The following is a 16,658-nucleotide window of genomic DNA, read 5'->3' on the forward strand; positions in this document are numbered from 1 at the left end:
AGTTTTGGATTATGACCATCAATTCCTTTCAAGAAGGGGGCTAAGAATTCATATTATTATCAAGGAACTTGAACCAAAAATCAGAGTTGTTTCAGGATAAGGCACCTTCACATGCCTGCTGGCCACTGCCTGCTTCCTCTGTGTGCATTCTGTTGCCAAGGCAGAGAATCGAGGCCCCCAGGATGTTCTGTTAGGGAGCATGAGCCTGCAGAACTCTCCCTCAGCAAGTGCTGAGTTCTGTCTTGCTTGGGGTTTGGGGTTCTGGTGTCACTTAACCCTCACTGCAATTCTGACCATTCTCATGGAGAAGTCTCGCAGGCCTGGGTGGCATTTGCAGCCTGAGCCTGGAGAGGGTGCCTCCCAGCACTTTTTCCAGGGGGATCAGGTGGCAGAGATGTCCTTTCAGTCTGTCATGCTCTGGAACGGAGCCATTTTATCCTCTGGCACAGAAGGGCCTTTTGCAGAAGGAAGGTGGGCAAGAGACATCCAGGGAGGGGACCAGATGCAAAGGAGGACAGTCTGAACTCTGGCGTTTGAAAGCATTGCAGAGAAGAGGTGATGTCGGGATTTGCAGTTCCCTCTATGACACATTTCCGTTCCCAAACCACCGCCTTCTACATCACAGAGAAAGTTGTCCAGAGGCCTTGTGATCGTCTCTGCTCTGGAGTAATCTGAAAGTGATGTGCTCTTAAAATTTAGAAAGAGATGCGGGAGTCAGGATTCCTATGCTGGTTCACCGACTGTCAGTGGGATTTTACTCAAGAGTCAGATCTAAATGTGACTCTCCAGAGCAAGGCCCCCCAATATCCTGTTTTCAGCCAGCGCTTTCCTTTGTTGTTGTCACCTACAATTCAGTAGTAGATAACAAAATGGAACACCCCCACACAGGCAGATAACAAAATGGAACACCCCCACACAGGCAGATAACAAAATGGAACACCCCCACACAGGCAGATAACTATATGGAACACCCCCACACAGGCAGATAACTAAATGGAACACCCCCACACAGGCAGATAACTATATGGAACACCCCCACACAGGCAGATAGCTAAATGGAACACCCCCACACAGGCAGATAACTATATGGAACACCCCCACACAGGCAGATAACTAAATGGAACATCGCTATCCAGATAGTTAACTAAATTGAACATCCCCATAAATGTAAAATGGCACATCCCCACAAAGAGATGTTCTATTAGTTATCAGTGGGGCTTTTTTTTTTGTAGAAAAAGCCCAGCAGGAACTCATTAGCATATTAGGCCATACCCCTTGACATCACCCGCCACACTCACCTCATAGAGTTTCTGGTGATTGATGCTGGAAGTTCTAGAGTAAAGGCATTATAGTCACTCCAGCAGATAAACACCACAAGTATCTCAGCTTTAAAGCAGTTTCCAACACAGTCACCAGAGGCTGCCATGTTGCTAATTTTTTAAACAGAGGAAACAGAACACTGAGAAATTCGGGACTGTGTGTGTTTAAATTTCTGAACATGCTCTGAGCAATAAAGGAAGCTGACAGATACAGAACCATAGAAGGGTTTTTCATATACCTTCAAAAGATGGGGAATTAATTATAAAACAAAAGTATAAAAACATATTTCATTTAAAATCATGTCCCCCTCCCAATACTCCAGAAAACCTGGCTCTTTGACTCAGTGGCAAGGATCCTAAGAACACTCTATCAATTGTGGAATTGGTCTCAGTCCTTTTAGAACTTGCATTTAAAAATAAAATAAGTGTCTTCTGCTGCTCAAGATTCTGGAATCAATGAGCTTCTGACAGCACAAAAGGAAAGAAAATCATAAAGTACTAATAATGTTGAAAAACACAAATGTATATAAAAAATGAAACCTGAAGGAATTAATATTTCTAAAACAGTTATTTGAATATATGAAACTGTTTTCAAAGTCTGAATATCAATAGGAAGCTCAGCAAGTAAAGGGGTATGTGAAGGAGATATCTAAGTAAAACGTTTTAAAAAAGGAGAGGATTCACAAGCAGACTACAAATCATCCAAATAGTTGTTCAGCTCCCCCCTTCCCAAAGCAAAAGGGATAAATGTAGAGTAATGAGTATGAAAGTTGGAAATAATAACCATGCTCAATTGCGAAAGAAGTCACCCACGGCCAGAAGCAGTGACACAAAGTTCTGTGGAAAGAACTCTGAAAAGGGAAGACAATAATAATAGTAATAATATTGAAAAATAATATAGAAGGAAGTTCTATATAGCTCAAGGAATTAAGACACACAAAGACACATTAAGACACACAAAGCAGCCAAAATAAACACATCACACACACAGGAGAGTTGTTAAATGTAACCAAGTTTCAACCAAGTTATCCAGACCAACACAGGGAAACCAAAGGTTCTGGCTTACTCTTTTTTCTCTGTTTTAACTGTGCAAACGACTTATGAAGGAATACAAAAAAAAAAAAAAATGCAGGGACTGGGCTAGTTACTCACATCACTGGGAGCAGCCTTTGTTCTTCAAGCTTCCCGTGCCCCCCGATCAGACTGGCTTCTATAGACTGAAGTGCACACACACCTTCCAAAAAGGAAGCAGTTCCCAAGCTGCTTCTGGCCTCGCCTTGGAAAGGCTACACATGGCGGCTATTGGAGCTGGGGGGGAAGAAGCTTGCAAAATTGGGTCCTGGGGTCTTACTAAGTGCCTACTTTCTCCAAGCTAAACAGTTGGAGAAAGCAAGCTTGGAGAAGGCAGACACTTCAAGAGACAGTCCCCTAAGTGTCTGCTTTCTCTCTTAAGCCTGTCGGAATGCTCCAGAAGGTAGCAGGAACTCTATTCCTGTGAGTTCTGATTCAAAAAAAAGCCCTGGTTATCAGGACTAATAACTATTGCAAATGGGGATATCCATTTACTGAGCACATTTTGCCATGAATCTATGCGTATAAAGCAGGTATGTCCAACAGGTAGATCGCGATCTACCAGTAGATCGCAGAGGGGACAGAGGTAGATCACCAGCCCCACTTGGTCTCATGGTTTGCTGGACAGGTGTTTGGGGTTTTTTGATGATTGTTTGGTGTGGTGGTATTTGATTATTGGTGCCAGTACGATGAATTCTTATTTTTACTTTTAGAACTGCATGTGTGGTTTTGGCATCATCCAGAGGTCTTCAGTTCCTGTTGATCTTTAATACTTTGGGACAGTGACAGTTTTGGACAAGATTCAGCCAGTGTTAACTTAGCACCCCAGACACCCCAATATAACAAAGATGAGTGTTCCAAAGAAGAGCAAAACCTATCACTTTCATGATGAATGGGAAATGGACTACTTCATCATGGTGAAAGACAAGTGTTGTTGTCTACTTTGTAATGCTGCTGTATCCTTGCCCAAAAAGCGTAATCTGGAGCATCATTATAAGGCTCTGCATAGCAATAAATTTGATGCTGATTTTCCACCCAAAAGTGAAATTCATAAGCTGGAGCTCAAAGAAATCTAAATTGACTGCGCAGCAACAGTTGATGGCGAAGCCAAAGTCCCATTCGGTCAATGCAACCATGGCATCCTTCGAGGTCAGCAACCTGATCGCAAAGAAATACAAACCTTTCAGTGAAGGAGAATTTGTAAAAGATTGTTTCTTGAAGCAGCAGACAATCTTTTTGAAGGATTTAAGAATAAGAAAGAGATCATAGCTGTTGTTCAAGACGTACAATTGTCAAGAAACACCATCGTGCGGCGAATAGAAAAGATGTGTGGAGACACAACTGAACAATTGTTGGAGGATGTTTCAGTTTGTGTTGCTTTCTCACTCCAACTGGATGAATCTACAAACATAAGAGGCATAGCCCAGTTACTAGTCTTTATCCGGATGGTTTTTGAAGACTTCAGTGTTAAAGAAAAACTACTTGGAATGATTTCTTTAAAAGGGAGAACTACTCGTCAGGAAATATTCAAATTTTTCCATTATTTTGTGACAAAGTGTAATCTTCCATTGCATAAACTTGTTTCCATCACTACTGGCGGAACAAGAGCAATGACAGGTGAGGTTAACAGTTTCATAGGCCTCTGTAGACAGCATGATGACTTTGCAGATTTCCTTTCTTACCCCTGCATCATTCACCAGCAAGTTTTGGCAAGCAAGAGACTCAATACAAAGACTGTCATGGATATCACTTTCAAAATTGTAAATTCAGTTCGTGGAAGATCATTTCAAAGTCGGCTTTTCAATCTTACTCTTGATGAAGGAGCAGCAGAAATCATTTTGCACACAGATGAAAGGTGGCTAAGTAGGCACAAATTTCTGCAAAGATTTTGTGATTTGCTGAATGAAATAAGAAGGTTTTTGAAGGAGAGGGGAGATGACAAAGCAGAGTTGGAAGATGAGGAGTGGTTATGTGATCTGGCATGTCTTGCTGACTTAGCAGGCGAACTAAGTGATATGAACATTGAACTACAAAGTAAAAAGAAATGCATTGGCGAGATGTTGAGTACAGTTTCATCCTACAAGAGCAAGTTTGAGCTAATGATGACTGACCTTGCAAACAACACTTTTGATCATTTTCCTAATACGCAGGACCATCTGGGACAATACCCAAATTTGGTTTTTCAGAACGAGAAGTATGTGACAGAAATCTGCTCTGTTATCCAGGAATTCAAAAAAAGATTCTGTGACTTCCAAAGAATTGAAAAAGTTGTCATACCCATTCAAAGCAGATATGGACATTAAGGAAACTGCAGCTGCTATCAGTAAAAATTACTCATTGAACAAGGCATCTCTTGAAAACGAAATAGTAACCTTTAAAAATGACATTTTTCTCAAGACCTGTGCTGAGCAAGAATCGTTTCGGAAGCTAGTGCCTAGAGACAAATTTCCCAACTTGAGAAGATGCAGTGAAGCTGTACGCTCCTGTTTCGGTTCAACTTATTTGTGTGAATCTGCGTTTTCCCATCTGAAAATGACAAAGAGTACACAGCGTTCCAACATGATAGATGAACATCTCCAGGATTCCCTGAGACTGGCCCTCATGCAATATTCACCCAACTTCAAAAAGCTGGTGGATGAAATGCAGGCTCAGATGTCTCACTAATTAGCTAAAGCGAAGTTTTAAAGATAGTGCAAGATCAGCCTGGATCAATTCTTGACCTACGTTTAACACAAATTACTCAATAAAAGTTATTAAGACAGTTAAAGGAAGTTATAACAATAAAAATTTAAGAAAAACTGTTCGCAGTTCTTTCTGGATCTTCGTCTCTCTATTTTGTTTTTGCTTATTTTGCTTACCAGTAAATGACAGAAGGTGCATTGTGGAACCCAACTTTGGTGGGTTAAAATCTAATTTTAAGTGTGGAACTGGAGTGTTTGGGCTGCATCTCCTGCTGCAACTTAGCTGTTTTTGGCGTAGCTGTTTTTCATTGTTTCCTAGTATTTCAAAAGGAACAGCCATTTCCCTCCTTAAATGCTTTCCAGTGTTGTGGTTTAGTGATGAACAAGACTTTGGCACTCCTACCATGCAAACAGCAGCACCCTTTGGAGGAGAAATGGGGGGGGGGGGTTTGGCAGGGGAGCATCCCATAATTCTCTGGGTCTGCTTCTGGAAAGAAAAGCCAATGGGTAGAAGAGTGGTTCTCGGCAGGTATGAGAGCCAGACCCATTGGGATCTTGAAGTCAGGAGCTTTTGAATGTTGCTGGGGGTTGTTTCCACGTGGGGTAAGTCCGGGGGGAGCCTGGGACCCAGGCAAGTATAAATTATATGTTTGCTGTCCATGAGTGATTTGTTACTGAATACTTACTGATTTAACATCCAGCTTGAGATTGAGAATGCATTATTAGAGGATAAAACTAGGTGGCTTGGAAGTGAGTCATGCTTTTAACACCATTTTGCACATGTTCTTGAGCACTCTCCTCGCCTTTTTGTAGTCTTGGCTCTGGGCTTATGTGACTTACTTAAATGAGGCTATCTGGATGGTCAGGAGCTGGTCGTGTCCACACAACTTTGCTCAGGTGGGACACAATGCCTGTTCTATGCCTGCCATCTGTATAGGTATAGTATGGTACAATCCCACTTGTTAAATGGTCTGAAGCCTTCACTAGAACAACACCAAATGTGTTCTCGTTCTGGCATTTGGGCCAGGCTTAGCACCCTTGACACAGCTAGCCAAGCACCTGGAAAGGCTTCCTGTTCAGGGGTTTTCAGCTCCCTGGGCTGTTGCTTCTTCCTGGTGCCTCTTTTGCTCAAACTCTCCTGGACTTTATTTTCCCACACTGCCATTCATTCTACTGGCTGTGCTTTTATTCGCAGGCGTCAGTGACATCAGCACGTAGCCTTGTGATGCTGTCAGCAAAGTCACATGAGTTGCTGTAGCCAGTAGAATGAAAGGTCAGTGTGTGTGAACCAAGTCAACAAGGTTGCAGAAAATGGCCTCAGGAAGAACAACAGCTCTGGAACAATGCATTGCTTTTGCCCTGACAGCTGACAATGCCCCGAATTGCTAACTGCTTTTCATTAAATCAAATGCAAAATGACAGAAGCTATTTGGGTGGTACCTTTGCCAGTAATCCTGCTCTGAGCTTGTTTCTCTGCCCTTCACAGCCCAATGACCCAGTCACCAACATATGCCAGGCAGCAGACAAGCAGCTCTTCACCTTGGTGGAGTGGGCAAAGAGGATTCCGCATTTCTCAGAACTGCCCTTGGACGACCAAGTCATCTTGCTCAGGGCTGGTGAGTAGGGCATGCTGCTGGGGGTGGGGGGGACTGGGCCCAAGGTGCACCTCCCTAACCATCAGCCAACTAAGGTTGGATGTGCTGGCAATAATCACTTGCCCAGAAAAGGCTCACAGCAGACCTATGCAATCTGTTCATGGTGTGGACAATAAAGAAGCAGTTGTGCAATTCCGACACACCCTAGTGTGATCGAGAAACGGCACTGAAGGTGGAGCTCTATGGGTGAATCGGCATGACTATGCAGACAGACACCAGCGTTGGCTTCAGTTGCTCCTAATGAGTTCTGTCTATATGCCTGTGCCACTTGTACCCCATCTGCCAGTCCTCCAAAAACCTCAAGACAATGCGCATGGCCCTCCCCTCCTCCATTTTATTCTCACGACCACCCTATGAAGCAGGTGAGGCTGAGAGCAGCCAATGAGCTTTGCAGCTGAGTGCGAATTGGAACCCAGGTCTCCCCCTGGCAACCATGACAGGGCAGTAGCTTTTGCCAGGGCAAAGAAAGCAGACAGCATCTGAGACGCAGGTTCACCAGCAGAAGATTTCCTTTTCACCCCAACCTTGTGCCAAGTTAGTCATGAAAAGAATTATTTACTGAGGCCGCAGTCCTGGCCCTGATCGCTTTTTGAAGCCAGGGCAAAACAGGCCAGCATCACATAGAAAAACCATCTTATCAGAATCAGAGGAAACATTTTGTCCTATTAACAGGCGATCAAGAAATTTAGCTCTAACTTCTGTATACATCGGGCAAAATAAGATGTAATGAAGTCTATCCTATGGAAATGAAGCACCGCATACACAAACATGTAAGGCCACTGGTATTTAATAGCACCTTCCCGTAAGCAAAGCCATTGACATTGTCTGAAAACGTAAGGATGTAAATGCCTTTCTGAGTTTTTGAGATGAAATATTCACCAAATAAGAAGATCTAACATGATCTCTTTTAATTAATTTAAACCAAGGGGAAAATTTGGATTTAGCATTGAGACATGCCAAAGAGTCTGGGACACACAGTGTTCACTCTGTGCCCTGTTTTGTCCTCTCCAGGTTGGAATGAGTTACTTATCGCGTCCTTTTCTCATCGGTCCATAGCTGTGAAAGATGGAATCCTTCTTGCCACCGGCCTCCACGTCCACCGGAACAGTGCTCACAGTGCGGGGGTTGGCGCCATCTTTGATAGGTGGGGAGGAAGTGTCCTTCTTGAGGGGCTAAAGGAATCTCAAACTGGCTTTGATTTGCCATACTTATCTGGCCCCATTACATGTATGCCTGTGATCCTCCACCAATCACATAAAGGTTGGGTCTAATTACCGTTTATAAAGAACAGCTAACAGTTCTTGTTTAGACATCCATTTCCAGCCCTCATGGGTTTAGTAACCCCATTCCAAAAACTGGAAATTATAAGTCCTAGTGAAGAAATTAGCCTGGGGGTTCAGAGGCTCACAATGTGCAGTTGTTAGGTACCCAAGGGCAAGCGGCAATGCTTCCAGAATCCCCACTGGTTCCTATTCTTTTGACCTTGCAGAGTATTGACAGAACTTGTGTCCAAAATGAGGGACATGCAGATGGACAAAACAGAACTGGGATGCCTCAGAGCAATCGTACTCTTCAACCCTGGTAAGTGTGACTGCCCGGAGAGGAGGCCTCAATTCCCCTGGCTTGGGGTTCATTCCTTAGTAACATCAGGAGACAAAAAATGTTCTAGCCATGTGCCCAGGAATTGACATTGGAGAAGAGAAAGGAAACCTGGTGGTTCTGCCCTCCGCCTGGCATTCTTTTCGGCCACTGTGCCAAGATTAGGTAGATTAGGTGGTCTTGGGGCATAGAGCCCCTTCTTGCTTCTGCCACTCTGTCAAGCACCATGCACTGTCCATTGCTGTGGTGGAGTGATTCTGTGGCGCACAAGTGAGGTGCAGTGCAGATCTTCCTGCTTGCCTTAGGTATGTGCCCTCGACTTCCCCCGACTTCCGCACATGCTGTATGAGGGTCAGGGAGAGGATGGGTCAGTGGGAGAGCATCTGCTTGGCATGCAGAAGTCCCCAGCATTTCCAGTTAAAAGGACCTGATGTGAAAGACGCTGGAGAACTGCTGCCAGTCTGAGGAGACAATACTGACCTGGGGTCTGATTCAGTTGGAGGCTGCTTCATATGTGTTCATATCTGTCAGAAGCCCAGAGGTGAGGAGTCGGAGTTCTGAGTCAGATGACCTTTCAGCTGGTCACAGCTCAGCTGCACAAAGGAGTCGCTTTTTTTAGGGTTGTGAGCTCTGGCTTGGGAAATTCCTGGAATTTGGGGGATAAAGCCTTGGGAGAGTGGGGTTTGGAGAGGGCAGATTCTTAGCAGGCATAAGATGCCGTGGAGTCCACAATCCAAGGCAGCCATTTTCTCCAGGGGAACTGTTCTTTGTCATCTGGAGATTATTTGTAATTCCCAAAGATCTTCCAGCCCCACCTGGAAGTTGGCAACAGTACTGGCCCTCTGTAACAGTCTGTTGTAAAGACTGAAACTGACAGGGAACACGAAGTGGGTCACACTGCCATGTCTGCTGGGAAGAATTCTTTGTGTTCTCTGTCAGGTTCATCCTCTCAGGTTCTGAAGCCTCCTTTCTGAGCTCTCAAATCTGTCTGTGTTTCCAGGCCTCTTGATCTACAAAGGGAGAACTCTCGTAAAGGAAATACCTTTGGAATTCAGTCCTGGCTGAATGTCCTTGTCCTTAGGTCTCATTAAATTCCTGTACAGAATTCTGTCTGGTGGTACTCAGCCCACCAATTCCTGAGAAGATGGGGATGCAGCATTGGGGAAATTAAAGGGGACAGACCCAAAAATCTGAATGGATGTGTCAGGCCATGGAATCCTGTGAGCAAGCAGTGCCATTAGGAGTGTGTTTTTTTATAAATAATTTAATCATCTGATGTTTGTTTTGTTTTGTTCCTTTTTTCTTTCCCATGGGTGTGCTTTCACCATCATTTGTTAAGCTCACCCTGACAAGATAAAATTAGCAGTATTTATAACCAAAGACCTGTTGTTACCACGTGCTCAAGCTATGCCGAAGCCTTTTGCTTGCTTTTAACAAAGAATTATTCCATAAAATACCCTTGCCTCTAGTCCTCAGGAAGCTTCCAAAGATCTCCAGTTTAAGGGCCTCTCTTTCATTGCAGATTCAAAAGGTCTTTCCAATCCTACTGAGGTTGAGGCTCTCCGTGAGAAGGTGTATGCTTCACTTGAGGCCTACTGCAAAAACAAATATCCTGACCAGCCTGGGAGGTGAGTGTCCTTGTTTGCAGCAAATGGTCAAAAGGAAGAAATGAAGGATAGTGGGAAACTAGCCAATTTGCTAATTCCTTACACTGTTTATGTTACCTTCTTACCACCAAAGATACAGTAAATTTTACTCAGTTACTCTTGGAAGTCTTTTGGCTTTCTGTTAGTTTTTGCCTGAGGGAAGAGCTCTACAAATTCACCACAAATGCAACTAGACTCCTCTGGGAAAGGTTACACCAGGGATGTCAAACTCATTTGTTATGTGGGCTGGAACTGACATAAATGAGACTTTATTGGGCGGGCCATATTGGGCCAGGCCGGGCCATGTGTGTACCTATTTAAGATTAGGTAGCACAGATAGAAACTTTTTAAAGGACACAGACAAACACAACTAAAAGAATTAAAAAAAAAACTTAAAATAAAACATGGTTAAAACATTAGCACTTGTTGGTTTGAAAGGTGCTTTCTTTGTATTTCTCCAATGGAATCCAGGGAACTGGGCAAAGGAAACTCTGACTCTTTCCCTCCCTCCCCAGGGGACTAGGAGGGAGAGGAGTTTCAACCAATGGACAAAATCAAGTTTGCTCTGTAGCTCCTGTGCAGTTGATCAAACCTGAAAAAGCAAGTTGAGATGCAGAAGGAAGCTAGAGAGAGGGAGAAGGAAGAAGACGAGCCATTTGCTTGGGGGCCTGATTTGGCCCCTGGGCTGCGTGTTTGACACTCCTGGTTTACACATTTTGGAGACCTTTTTACCTGTGCTGGAAGTTTTCCTTTTGTTCTCTGCCTCACAAGGGTCCTGGGCCTCTTGGTTAGCGGTGCAGACACCAGTTGCTGCCTTTCATCTTCACAAAGCAAGAGTGCCCTTTTTTTCCCTCTCTGCTTTGACCCAGCAGCTCAGTGCAATTTTGAAATCAGCTCTGTGCCCATCACCATCTGTGCTAAGCCAATTCAGCCTGCATCACACCCCATTTCCCCTTCTAAGGCTTCAACTGCACACTTCAGGCTTTGCAGCCGTTGTAACGTACTGAAACAGGAGACATTGGTAAAGCAACATGCTTTAATGGAGGCACGTTACAAGAGGGGGAACACGCGGGCCGGGTCCCGCTTATGTACAACTCCGGGAACCTCCCTCCTGACAGGCCAGTCCAATCCTGGCCTGTTGAACTTCCCGCCACAGCTGGTGATTGGCTGGGAGTTCGTGCCCTGCGCTGAGCAGCCCGGGGACAGCCCGGTCGCTCCGCGCAGGGTCGCGCTGGCTGGTTTTATGTTATTGCGTTATTGCGTTGTATTGTTATCTCGATACACTACACCCCTCCCCCCCTAGTTGCTGTACATAGTCTCTTAGGTAGGCGGAAGGTCGGCGCTCCCGGGTGGATCGTCTAGGAGCTGCCTGTGGTGTCGGTGCTGCTTCGGCCGCGGGAGTCTCTCCGGGGGCCGAGGCTGCTGTGGGTTGCTGGTCGATCACTGTGGGTCGCTCGGCCTCTGCTGGTCTGGGGAGTTCGCTGGCGGGCAGGGTTGGTGTTGGCGCTGTGGCCTCTGGCAGACCCCTAGCCGGCTCTCCCCCGGGTACTTCCTCCTCCACGTCGATCAGCCCTTCCGGTAGAGTGCGGCGGCGCAGCTGGTTGATGTGCCACCGAAGAGTCTGGCCCCCCTCTGTGGATACCTCGTAATGACGGGTCCCAATTACCTGCCTCACCCGACCCGCCACCCACATGGGTCCCTGGGCGTAGTGTCATGCGAACACGGGGTCCCCCGCGAAGAACCCTCGGGCTGCCTCCCGGACCTCCGGGGACCCTCGGATGTCCGAGGCTCGGTCGGGGTGTAGCCTGTCGAGCCTCGTGATGAGTTTGCGCCCCATGAGGAGCTCCGCCGGACTTACCCCCGTGACCGGGTTTGGGGTTACCCTGATGTCGAACAGGAAGGCAGCTAGTCTGTGGTCCCAGTCGCCTTGCACAATCCGGCCCAGGGCTTCCTTGGTTGTTCGGACCATTCGCTCTGCCTGTCCGTTGGTGGCTGGGTGGAACGGGGACGACCTTATGTGCCTGATCAGGTACCTCTGCAGGAATGCCTGAAATTCCCCCGAGGTGAAGGCCACCCCGTTGTCAGTGACTATAGTGTCCGCAATGCCGTGGGTGCTAAGGGCCCGCCGCAGTGCCCGTATTGCGGCGGCTGATGAAGTGGGCGCTACTGGAATGACCTCCAGCCATTTGGTGTAGGCGTCCACCATGATCAGAAAGATCTGTCCCTGGAAGGGCCCCGCGAAGTCTAGGTGGAGCCTGGACCAAGGTTTCCGGGTGGTTTCCCACCGTGTGACCGGGGCGCTTGGTGGCTCGGGGCGTGACTCTTGACATATGCTGCACCTCCGCACCCAGTTCTCGATCTCCTCGTCCATCCCCGGCCACCAGACGTAGCTCCTGGCTAGAGCCTTCATCCTTACTATACCGGGGTGGGTCTCGTGGAGTGACTCTAGGACTCGCTTTTGCAGCGGGGGGGGGGGACCACCACCCTGCTACCCCATAAGATGCACCCTTTGTGTGCTGCTAGCTCCTCTCTCCTCATTTTGTATGGCTTAAATTCTTCCCCCATGTTCCCTTCTGGCCACCCCCTCACCACCCAGTCGAGAACCCTTGCAAGTGTTTTGTTCCTCCCTGTAGCCTTGGCGACCTCCACAGCGTGGAGGGGCTGCTCCGGGAGGGATTCGACCAACATGACTAGGTGTGCGGGGGCTGGGTCAGGTTCGGTGACTGGAAGGGGCAATCGGCTGAGTGCGTCCGCGTGGCCCATAGCCTTGCCGGCTTGGTGGACCAGTGTGTATGTGTATGAGTTGAGGAATTGGTTCCACCTCAACACACGCTGCGAAAGTATTTGGGGGGTTTGTCAGTCTGGGCCCAGCAGACCTAAGAGCGGCTTGTGGTCCGTGGCTATTGTGAACCTCCGCCCATACAGATAATTGTGGAATTTTCTGACCCCCGCCACGATCGCCAGAGCCTCTTTGTCTATCTGCGCGTAATTGCGCTCGGCTGCTGTTAGAGTGCGGGAGTAGTATGCAACCGGTACCTCCCTCCCGTCCGGGAGTTGGTGCCCCAGGACTGCCCCCACCCCATAAGGCGACGCATCGCAAGCCAGGATGACGGGGAGGCCCTCGTCAAAATGGTGGAGCACCGCATTGGACACCAGGACGTCCTTGACCGCCTGAAACGCGGCGGCTTGTTGTTTGCCCCAAACCCAAGGAGTTTTTTTGTCCAGCAGCCGGTGTAGAGGTTCTGCTAGGGCTGCCTTGTGTGGGAGGAATGAATGGTAAAAATTAAGCACCCCCAAGAAGCTTTGTAGCTCCGCTTTGCAGGTGGGGGCCGGGGCTTGCACGATGGCTCGGGTCTTTTCCTCCGTTGGGTGGATTCCCGCTGCGTCTACGGCGAAACCCAGGAACTCCACCCATGGTACCCCCAGCAAGCATTTCTCCCTCTTGACCTTGAGACCCGCTGCCTGGAACCGGCGGAGCACCTCTCTTAGGCGGTTGCCGAATTCTTCGGAGTCCGGGGCGGCGATTAAAACGTCATCGAAGAACGGTTGGACTCCGGGGATCCCTTTGAGGAGAGCGTCCATTATACTTTGGAAAATCCCCGGAGCAACGCTAACCCCGAACTGTAGCCTCCGCACTCGGAAGGCCCCCCTGTGTGTCACAATAGTTTGGGCCTCTGCCGTCTTAGTATCTACCGGGAGCTGTTGGTAGGCCTGTGCCAGGTCCAGCTTCCCGAAGATCTTAGACCCCGCTAGGGCAGCCAAGACGTGGCTCACCACCAGCACTGGGTAGGGGTTATCCTGCAGTGTCTTATTTATTGTGCACTTATAGTTGGCACAGATCCGCACCTCCCCGTTTGGCTTGATCGGGGTTACGATGGGAGTCTCCCAGGTGGCATAGTCCACCGGCTCCAGGACCCCTTGGGCAGTGAGGCGGTCTAGTTCAGCCTCTATTTTTGGTTTCAAGGCGAACGGGACCCGCCTCGCCTTGAGCCGGATCGGCCTGACCGTCAGGTCTAGTGGTAGGGAGATGGCCAGCCCTTTGTAGCTCCCCAGGGAGCCGTCGAACACGTCTGGGAACTCATGGCATATCTCCCCGAACCCCCTGGGTGTTAGGGTTTGCCCCACCCCCTCCAAGCGGATCTCCAAGGGCTTGAACCATGCCAGTCCTAGCAGGGTGGTAAGCTGGCGCTTTACCACCAGGATGTCCAGCGGGCCGTAGAAGGACCCCCGCTCGACTTGCACCCGGGCCCACCCCACGATTTGCACCGGATTCTTCTGAAAGTCCCGAAGTATGAAGTCCGCCGGCCTTAATTGAAGCTGCTGGCGGGGGCACAGTTTCCTCAGGGTCTCCTCTGCTATAATGGAAATGGAGGAACCTGAGTCCACCTCCATTTGGCAGGGGTTCCCTTCGATGAGGACTGCCATTTTGATCTTGTCAGGGGTGGCGAGGGGCAAGTTCAGTACCTGTAGGGTTGTGGAGGCTGTGGAGTGGAACTCCGCTGACTTGTGGTGCGTGGTCGGCCTCCGGCGGTTGGGCTTGGCTCGGCAAGCCCTTGCAATGTGGCCAGTCTTTCCGCAACTCCGGCAGTCCCAGGTCCGGTACTGGCAGTCCCTTCTGTCGTGGGGGTCGCCGCAGCTGGCGCACTGGGGGCCGGTGGTCTCTCCGCCGCTGGGGATCGTTCGGCTGCTCGGGGTCGTTGTGGCGCGCGGTTGGTTGCCCCTGCTGGGCGGCGCAGCTGGAACACTTCTCCCTCGTCCGGACGGTCGGGGTCCAGCTCCTCGTGGTGGACCGCGTCGGCCCTCGCCTTGGGGAAGGTCCTCGCGGTTCTCTCGAACGCCACGGCTTCGCTGAAGGTGCTCTGCAGGGTGAGCTCTTCCTTCGCGAAGAGCCTCTGTTGGAGCCTCTCGTCGTGGAGGCCCCACGTGAATCGATCGGCCAGGGTCTCTTCCAGCCGAGGAAAGTTGCAGTTTCCCGCAATCTGGCGTAGGGCCGCCAGATAGTCGGCGGCCGATTCTCCTGCTGCTTGGTCTCGCCGGTGGAAAAGGAACCGGCGGGCCACCCGAGATGGTTGGGGCAGGAAATGGCCAGTGAGGAGCCTGATGATCTCCGCGAAGGACTTCTCGGTGAGTTTTGCGGGGGCCGAGAGACCCTTGGCGATCTCGAACGTGGCTGCCCCGCAGACGCTCAGGAGAACGTCCCTCTTCATGCTGTCCTCTGTGATTCGATTGGCCCTCAAGTAGCATTCAACCCGTTCTGCGTAGGACTCCCAGCCCTCGGGATTTGCGGGGTTGAACGGCTCAATGTGACGGGTGGTACCGCTCTGGGTTGCCATGGTGGCGGTCGTGGCCCGTGGGTTGCCCTGTCTCCGGTGTAGCCAACGTGGCTAGAATCCCACCCTCATCGCCACTGTAACATACTGAAACAGGAGACGTTGGTAGGGCAACATGCTTTAATGGAGGCACGTTACAAGAGGGGGAACACGCGGGCCGGGTCCCGCTTATGTACAACTCCGGGAACCTCCCTCCTGACAGGCCAGTCCAATCCTGGCCTGTTGAACTTCCCGCCACAGCTGGTGATTGGCTGGGAGTTCGTGCCCTGCGCTGAGCAGCCCGGGGACAGCCCAGTCGCTCTGCGCAGGGTCGCGCTGGCTGGTTTTATGTTATCGCGTTATTGCGTTGTATCGTTATCTCGATACACTACAGCCGTGCTATTAAACAACTCCCCTCCCCTCCCACACACTCCAGGTTTTTTGGTGTTCAGCATCCTGTCCGAGACCTGCTAGAGAACCCAGTTTGTGATGCACTCTTGTTATTTTGGTTGGTCTTTAAAAAGCATCTTGCTTAACTTTTGTCTGTAGACTAAGGTGGCTACTTGGTCTCCCCCCCCCCCACCGGCAAAGAAAAAGAAATGTGCTTTGAAGGTTCTCTTCTGAAAACCCAATGGTCCTTTGGCTAATTTGATGTTCAGTTTATCTGACTCTGTTGTGGGTCAGTCAGGGCTCAGTTATAACAATGACTCCTCAGGAGAAACCTTGAGTTAACAGAAGCTGACCAGCAGAAAAATGAGCTGCAGGCTTGTCAAGATTCACAGCCAACTCTGGTGCAGAATCATGACACCCTCCAACCCTGGTTCAGCAGGTGAACCTCAGTTAGCCACTCCCAGCCCACCAGTATCACCCACACCTATGGCTCCCAGTTTCCAGGTGGGGCTTGGAGATCTCCCACTTTTACAACTTATCTCCAGCTGGCAGAGATCAGCTCCCCTGGAGAAAATGACTGCTTTAAAGGATGGACTCTATGGCATTGTACCACGCTGAGGCCCCTCCCCTCCCCAAACCCTGCCCTTTCCCGGATCCATCCTCAAAGTCTCTAGGCATTTTCCAACACAGACCTGGTGTCAAGTTCCAGGTCTGTCAATAACGAGACTATTTGTTGAAAGTAAATGAATTGTTTATTGAAGCATGGTACTTCTTAGACAGTCCAGTGAGAAAACTGAACAGGTAAAGCATGGCACACAATATATAGACGGTTAGCAATAATTTCTACCACCTGGGAATTTTCAAAGTAGCAAAGGTCACAGGTTACAATAATATGTTGATAAATGGCTGTGGGAAAACAGGGAGTGAAAGAAGGGAGGATAAGAGAATGGCCTTGGAGGCTCTAGCTGTCTCACTATGGTAATCACCT

At 48.9% G+C, this 16,658-nt stretch overlaps 1 protein-coding gene across 3 annotated transcripts in view; it reads left to right on the forward strand.

The window, feature by feature from the left end:
• The window catches only part of RXRA (retinoid X receptor alpha), a 288,115-nt gene that overhangs the window by 260,804 nt on the left and 10,653 nt on the right, over positions 1–16,658 (forward strand). For 2 of the 3 annotated variants that reach the window (XM_060250971.1, XM_060250973.1), the window contains 4 exons: positions 6,558–6,687; positions 7,738–7,870; positions 8,216–8,307; positions 9,848–9,953. In XM_060250971.1, coding sequence (XP_060106954.1) covers positions 6,558–6,687; positions 7,738–7,870; positions 8,216–8,307; positions 9,848–9,953 — 461 coding nt within the window. The remainder of the gene's footprint in view (positions 1–6,557; positions 6,688–7,737; positions 7,871–8,215; positions 8,308–9,847; positions 9,954–16,658) is intronic. The other variant, XM_060250972.1, reaches the window with a different exon arrangement.

The sequence above is a fragment of the Heteronotia binoei genome, chromosome 12 (assembly GCF_032191835.1).
Source record: "Heteronotia binoei isolate CCM8104 ecotype False Entrance Well chromosome 12, APGP_CSIRO_Hbin_v1, whole genome shotgun sequence".
Lineage (NCBI taxonomy): Eukaryota > Metazoa > Chordata > Lepidosauria > Squamata > Gekkonidae > Heteronotia > Heteronotia binoei.